Genomic DNA, 7,534 nt, shown 5'->3' with positions numbered 1-7,534 from the left:
CTACTGATTTATTAATTATTATTTTCATTGATATAAAAGTCTCACAATACATCCAACTCTTTTATAAGTTCACCATCAATGTCTGTACTTGAAGCCACAACTCATTTGAGGACCACCTTCATGGAAACATTAATTTGCCTGCGTCGTCGTTTTCTATTCTAGTTAAGGCTTTCGGGTTTTGTCATTTATCACTCGAAAGTTTGTTTACAGAAGAATATTTTAATTTAATTTGTTTAGTTACTAATAGTTAAAGATGATGATGATACCAACTGGGTTCAGATTCAATCCCACCGATGAAGAGCTCATCGAAATTCTTCAAAGAAAAGTCTCTGGCCAAGAAATGTCTCTCCATGACCATTTCATTGTTGAAAGAAATGTGTATGAGCTTGATCCCCAAGATCTTGAATGTGGGTTTTTATTGCTTCTCTCTTCTTTATTATTAAATCCTTAATTTTGGTTTCTCTTTTGGCCATTCTCTCTGTGTTTAAACCTTCATTTCTTCTTCTTTCTTTTCTGGTATATCATATTCATCTTCTTTATGCAATGTAAATATACTTCCATCTTCATCTTCTTCTTCTATATATAATTTTGCACTTGCGGCATAGTTGCCCCACTCATAATTTCCAATTTTATATGTGGGGGATTTTTATTTTTATTTTTTTGATTTGGTGCATCCTAGAAGAAACAAGTATTTCTTGACTTTATGTGTGTTTGAAGAGATATCTTGAATTAAACTAAGAAAATAGGATAGTGAATAGAAAAACGGAGACACTATTTATCAGTCTATAATGATCATTTTTCAATTAACTTGTATTGATTTTCACTTTTTAATTTAAGTTAATTGAAAAGTTGTTATCAGTTGGATTAACATTATCAAACTAACACGAATAAAACCTTTAAAAAAACGAAGAAAAAATCTTACTCCTAGAAATACTTGAGGTTTTCATTTTTTCTAATTCTTTTTCTTTTATCATTTGGTCTATTTGATGAATATGTTAACATGTCTAACTTTATTTATTTGTTTATTTTATATAGGGGATCACAAGGTGGTGTTATCTAATAACGAGAGTTACTGCTACTACATGAGGGAGACTGATTCCAGAGAAGTCTCTGGTCGAGGATGGTGGAGAGCCACCGGGCATGTGAAGAAAATTTATGCTAACAACCGAGTGGTGGGCTACAAGAGACCCCTAACATTTCTCAGGTTTACAGATAATGAAAGAAAGCGCAAGAATGCCTTCAAGACTAATTGGATTATGCATGAATATAGCCTTGATTCCAACACAACGGTTTGTCCACTTTATTTCCCAACTTGGTTAATTTTAATGACCTTTAATTTTTCTTAATCCCCTTGTTTAATTTTCTTGCTGTTCTTGATTTTGTTATATGTATGTTTTCCTTTGTGTTTCTTCTGAATCTCACTCGAAAAGATTCTCTTCTTTGCATCATGCACCTTTTATGAAAGCTACAGTTTATTATATTTATCTTTTGAAATCAGTTTCCTACTCTTTTTCTTTCTCAATCCTTTTACTCAACCTAGCTTGTGCATAAATCGCTATATGGAAGCCAATCGAAATCAACTTTATATACTTTAGTTACATATCTTCACATTCATAGAAAACCTTTTGATATAAAGGTAACTATATCTTAAATACTAAAGACATCTAACCTTTTTTTTATTTTTTAAACTTATACAAAAACCCTGATTGAAAAAGATTTAATCCCAATGCAAGAATCTAGACTCTTAAGAGCTTATTTGATTTGAAAATTCGGGGCAATGAATTAGTAATTCTTCTCTCTTTTGATTGCATAGCTGAAGCTTTTTAGGGTATTTAGGTAAGCTTCAACATTCAAAAAATTACAACATTTCATGGAAATAAATTAAATTAAAACAGGTAAAAAAAAAAAGTGTCCATTGCCATGCACAAATAACTAAAGGCCTAAAGAAAGAAGTATTTAATAAATATCACGTTGGATTCTGAAAACAGTCCTTTTCTGATTCTTTCCTTATTCATAAACGTATAGTCATAGTCATTGTCCTCATTCAGATACAACTGAGATTTGAAACACTTTAATCTATGATATCCAAAGCTCTTTTACAGCCCCCCAAATTTTTTTTTTTTTAAATTTTACTGTGTGCTTTTAAATTTCAATTTACCTGTTATCACTACAAAAAAATATAGTATGTGTCAAGCTTTTTTTTATTTTTTTTCACATCAAAAAGTAATTTGATGCAAGTGTATGTATATTTATTGTAACAGAGGAATTAATCTGTAGCAAATAATTTAAAATTTTGCTATAGATTTATATATTTAGACTTTAGTGTTTTTGAAACGTAAAATTTCTGTTAATTTCTTTATAAATATGATGCAAAAAATCTTTTGCAACAGATTTATAGCAGAATCCTTCTGATACAAAAGATATATTTTCTTGTAGTGTACACAGTTGAAATTAATTGAATACTATTCATGATGTCTTCCAGGAATGGCGGCTTTGCAAGATCAAATACAAAGGAAAGACAAGTGTAAAAGAAGAGCTGGAGAATATCAGAAAAGGTTACAGATTAAGTAATGAATTTGAGGGCAGCAGTTCAATAATGGTGATGCAGCTTGATTTTGTTGGTGAAGAACAGAAGCAACCGCAACTTTTAGAGCTAGAAAATTTGTGTGAACCATATTCAGAAGTTAGCAGTTCAACTGGAATGCAGATCGATTTCATTGGTGAACCTTTTTATTGTAGGCAAAACATGGAAATCGAAGTGGTGGATGAACAACAAAAGCAGTCAAATGCTTCCTATGATCCAATTTTAACCCACATTTCGAGTACAAATTATTACTTTGATGATCCCCTCGAGCAGCCGGATTCATCAGAGGAAATATTTCCTAGTCTTTGGACTTAGAAAAATTTGCTAGAATCAATCGAACATTCATGTTTTATTTCTTTTAGAATTCTCTATGTGAAAAAGTTGATATTCTGATTGATCATTACGATTAGATCTTCTTTAATTTGTTTTGTTAAATCAGTATTTGCTTGAATATATAATTGATAAATTGAAGTGTTAGAGTGCTTGAATTGAAAACTCTTGGACATGTATGTAATTTAGCATATATTACTCACGTGGAAATTCTTATAATCAGTTTCTGTGTTTCATATTACCACTTGTCAAAGGCTTCTTTTTCCATAAAGAAACGTGGCAGTATGCATGTGTCCTACTTTGTGTATTTATGTTGGGGTACATTTCATTTACTTCTGAATGGTCCCCAACATTTTAAAACTTGTCACTTACCTCCCCTTTCTTCAATCAGAATTTAAGACAGTTGATTTTAGATGATTGAACAGTTAATGAACCGACATGATCACCCTTCATAATTTTGTCCTCTAAAACTACATAAATTGGAAAGTTGATAATCAAATTAATTAGTTCACAAGAAAGACAATTTGTGATGGTATAACAAAAAGAGTAACACTATTCTTGCTTTTATCCCAAATTTCACATTCCAAATAATGTGACACTATATGTGGATTGTCATATCATTCAATACATTATAACTTAAGTACCTACACATTTTGACTTATACTTACAAATTCAAATTTAACTAACTTTATATACATATATTGTGTTGTGGCAATGCTTTAAAACCCAACCCGGGGTGAAACCTAGCAAGGTTGCCAGGTCCCTGGTTGACTGGTTTAACCGGTCTGACCAACCGGTCAAACCGAGTGACAAAACTTTTAAAATTCAGCAAAATACACCCCTAAAAATTCGTTAAGTCCCTATAGGTTTAAAATTTAGCAAACACACCCCAAATACAATCGGCCAACGACTAGTTGGCGACGACGACACCCCAAATGCAACCTCAATCGTCCCTTGAGCCCATTCCCCTAAAAATATACCAAGATCTGGACGAAATTAGTTCGATTTCAACCAGATATTACTAACGCGGGCGTCGGCATTCCAAGCCAAATCTCACCGAAGCCAGTGTTGACAACCCTCCCCATCACTCTGAAAATACTCCTGTAATAACTCTTTCTAGCTAGTAGACTTTGGGAAATATAATATGAAATCACTAAATATATCATGGAAAATATAAATGTATTTAAGTACAACATAGTGGGCCCAAAAATTTCTTTACATTAACAAAAGTATCATCTACATAATCTCAAAATACAGTGGACAGTAATGTCATTCCCCTCCGCTTCTCGACGTTTCATCCGACCGCTTCTCACCTATTTCCTACAAAAACATTGAAAACAACGGGAGCACTAGTTGCTCAGTAAGTAAATCTGCTATGCTATTCTTCTATCTTCGTTGCTCATATTCTGAATTTCTTTCCTTACATCACATCTCTCTATTCTCTCTTTGTTCTTTCTCTATTTCTAGTTCTCTCTGTTCTTTCTCTTTTCTAATTTCTAACTTTTCACTACTCATGATAGTAGGCATGGTATCATGCATAGGTATGATGCAAATGCACAATGCATAGGATGTGCATTTTTCTTTCTGCTTTTCTATTTCTTATTCTGTTTTTCTTTCTTTTATGTGTTTCTTTCTTCTTTCTTTCTTTCTATTCTTTCTTTTCTTTCTATTCTTTTCTTTTCTTCTTTTCTCTTCTTTCTTTTCTTTTCTTTTGTTTTCTTCTTTTCTATTCTTTCTTTTCTTTTCCTTTTCTTTTCTTTTCTTTCTCATTCTCTTCTTTTCTTTCTTATTATTCTCTTTCTATTCTTTTCTTTCTTTCTTTCTTATTCTTTCCCGATCGAACTCGGTTGAGACATGGATTCGGAACCCTGCCGTGTGACTGTACAATTTCTTCTTCTTCTTAGGCCGCTCACTAAAGGCAGCATGCATGTAGGTATATTCTTCTGGGTACAATCCTCATCCACGTGCACTCTTACGAACTGTACAAATTATTCTTCTTCTTCTTAGGCTGCTCACTAAAGGCAGCGTGCATGTGGGGATATTCTTCTTCTTGTCACTCACAGGTTCCCTATCGCTACAACCTTCTTTTCTCTTATCTTTCTTTTAGAAATTAGTATTAAATTTCTTTTCTTTAGCACTTTTCTTTCTTTCTCTTTGTTCTTTAGTGTGGTTATATGCATGTATGCATGTAAATGGACTTTTTCTTTTTGTTCTTTCTCAATTCAAATGTCAAATGCGAGAATGCAATATGGCATGTAAACATGTCATTCTCTACTTTCTCTACCATCTACAAACTCATATCAAAATAATAAATCAACATACTCATACATGCACTTCTTTATGAAATTTCATCAAACAGTTTGTATGCACAAATAAAGCAATAAGGTGATTACACTTCCATAACAATCTCTAACCACCAAAATTTTGGAGCAAAGCTCCCTAAAAACAACTTCAAACCTGACCAGGAAAATACACTCCATAACTCTACACAAATTATTTCTTAGCTCATACAAACTTCCATCAATTTCTATAAACACAATCATCACTCCTCATAGTGGAATTCTAACCATGAATCATCATCAATTTCATCATCAATTCTCAATACTCAAGCATATAAATACATATAAGACAATTCTCTACTCAAGTATTGCTCAAATCAAGGGCTAGGGTTGGATTTACTTGCCTTGATCTTGGGTAGTTCCACACTAGAATCTCTTTCTTTGATAGACTTCCTCTTCTTCTTACACCCTAAGCATATAAACTATAAGAATTCAACACTTTAAAGATTAATCTCACGTCTTATTGCTAGACAAGGTAGTCTTTTCTTTTACTTGTAGATAAAAGTGATGAACCAGAATAGAGTCTCACAAAGAAAAAATCCTAGAAAATCAATTATAAATCAAAGAAAAAGATATTATCAGCAAATAAAGCCAAATCTCTTTCTTCAAAATTCCTTATTTTTTCTCATCTTCTTACTTATCCTCTACTCTAAATCAAACCTGTAGATAATAAAATCTACAACTGATTCGGAAGGGACGGATCATGTGAGAACAGAGCCACTAACAATCTAATGGACCTACACAAAGAAGAAAAGAGAACGTGAATGCTAGATAAACACTGATGTGGTGTCTGCCGTAGATATTCTGATGCTCAAGTCAACAAGGTTGAAGGTATTTAGTGAGGGCTGAGAACGAGAAACGTTACCAGAATAATATGATGGTTCTTGAGAGCAAGAACTTTGAGAGCTAGGTGCTATGGGTTATTTCTAAAGAGAGGGTTTGCCTCTATTTATATATTGAACCCAAGGGGTTGGAATCCTAATAGGACTCTAAGTCCTACTTAATAGATGAGTCCCAATTAGGAAGGAACTCTTGCTTCTTGCCTTTATCGATTCAAGGGTATTAGTCCATATAAGATACTGGATCTTGAATGAATTAGAAAGGTGATAGGATTCTTATTTCTATTTATGACTGTTGTGGACTAATGAGCTGGGAGCAGGGCTGTTCAACGAGGCGAGCCGCTCATGAGCCAACTCGTTAACGGCTTGCCTTGTCTGTAGTAAGCCGGCTCGACTCAACTCGTGAGAGAGATCGAGCCAAGTTCGAGCATGCCTCGGCTTGGCTCGGCTCGGTAGCTTGCGAGCCGAGCCAGGCTCGAATTAATAGGGGTGTTTTAGAGGTTTTCTAATGTATGGGGGATTGAACTGATATTTTTAAAACAAAAGTTTGCAAAATTAACAAAAAAAAAAAAGAAGAAACCCCAAATGTTAAAATCCCTAAATTGTGACTCAAACCCATTCGGCAACGAATCCAAAAGAAATCAGAATATTTCAGGCAAGTAGAAACTCAGCACCGGTGTGTTTCCTTGTCATCGTTTCTCCCATCTGCATCGTCGTCATGGTGTCGCAGACTCGGCAGCATCAAACCCATCCACCCATTCAAATCTTGTTGGCATTTGGTCGCACTTCGCAACATGTTTGCGACTCTTCGTGAATGCCATCTGCAAGTATGTTTCTTTGATCTTTTTTATGATTGTTAATTTGTTGTGTATGATTGATTTAGTATTCAGCTTTGAGGTTTAGGTGGGATGCTTGGATAGTTGGATTTTTATTTCATCTATTCTGTTCTGCTTCAGGTGAGGTATTTTGGTGAATGTCTGATGGATTTTTAGTTCATCTATTCCCTTCTTCAAGTTTCCAGACTCCAGTAGTGCGTCCGCCATATCCATCTTCAAGGTATTGTGCAGATTGCAGTACTGCCAAGTGCGTCCAGCCTTTGTGTAATTGAGTTTTTTTGTTTTTTTGCTTTTAACTTTTAAGTCCTAATTAATAAGCACATGGCAAGTACTAGAGAGTGGAGAGTGGTCCGAGTGGAGACTAAAACTAAATGGGAAGTTGCTTTATATTAATTGATGGATGATGGTGTCTTGTGTAATATTCTGGTCTGTGGACTGTGGTCTCTGGTCTGTGGCATTTTCCTTTATATTAATTGATGGTGTTTTGTGTAACAGACTTTGATTATAGAAGTTAATTATATGATATAATTTATATCTTTCATTAGTAGACTTTGCTTTATATTAATTGATGGTGTTTTGTGTTTTGTCTCCCATTTTTAATGGAGA

At 33.9% G+C, this 7,534-nt stretch overlaps 1 protein-coding gene across 1 annotated transcript; it reads left to right on the top strand.

Annotated features, from left to right (window-relative positions):
* Positions 1 to 259: 259 nt before the first annotated feature.
* On the top strand, positions 260 to 2,899 carry LOC116121045 (NAC domain-containing protein 72-like). The gene is made up of 3 exons (XM_031406998.1): positions 260 to 407; positions 1,036 to 1,289; positions 2,483 to 2,899. Exons 1-3 carry the CDS (start codon positions 260 to 262, stop codon positions 2,897 to 2,899), a joined length of 819 nt encoding a protein of 272 aa, XP_031262858.1.
* The last annotated feature ends 4,635 nt before the right edge of the window (positions 2,900 to 7,534 follow it).

The sequence above is a fragment of the Pistacia vera genome, unplaced genomic scaffold (assembly GCF_008641045.1).
Source record: "Pistacia vera cultivar Batoury unplaced genomic scaffold, PisVer_v2 Contig957, whole genome shotgun sequence".
Classification (NCBI taxonomy): Eukaryota; Viridiplantae; Streptophyta; class Magnoliopsida; order Sapindales; family Anacardiaceae; genus Pistacia; species Pistacia vera.
This window is presented reverse-complemented; position numbering and strand designations above follow the sequence as displayed.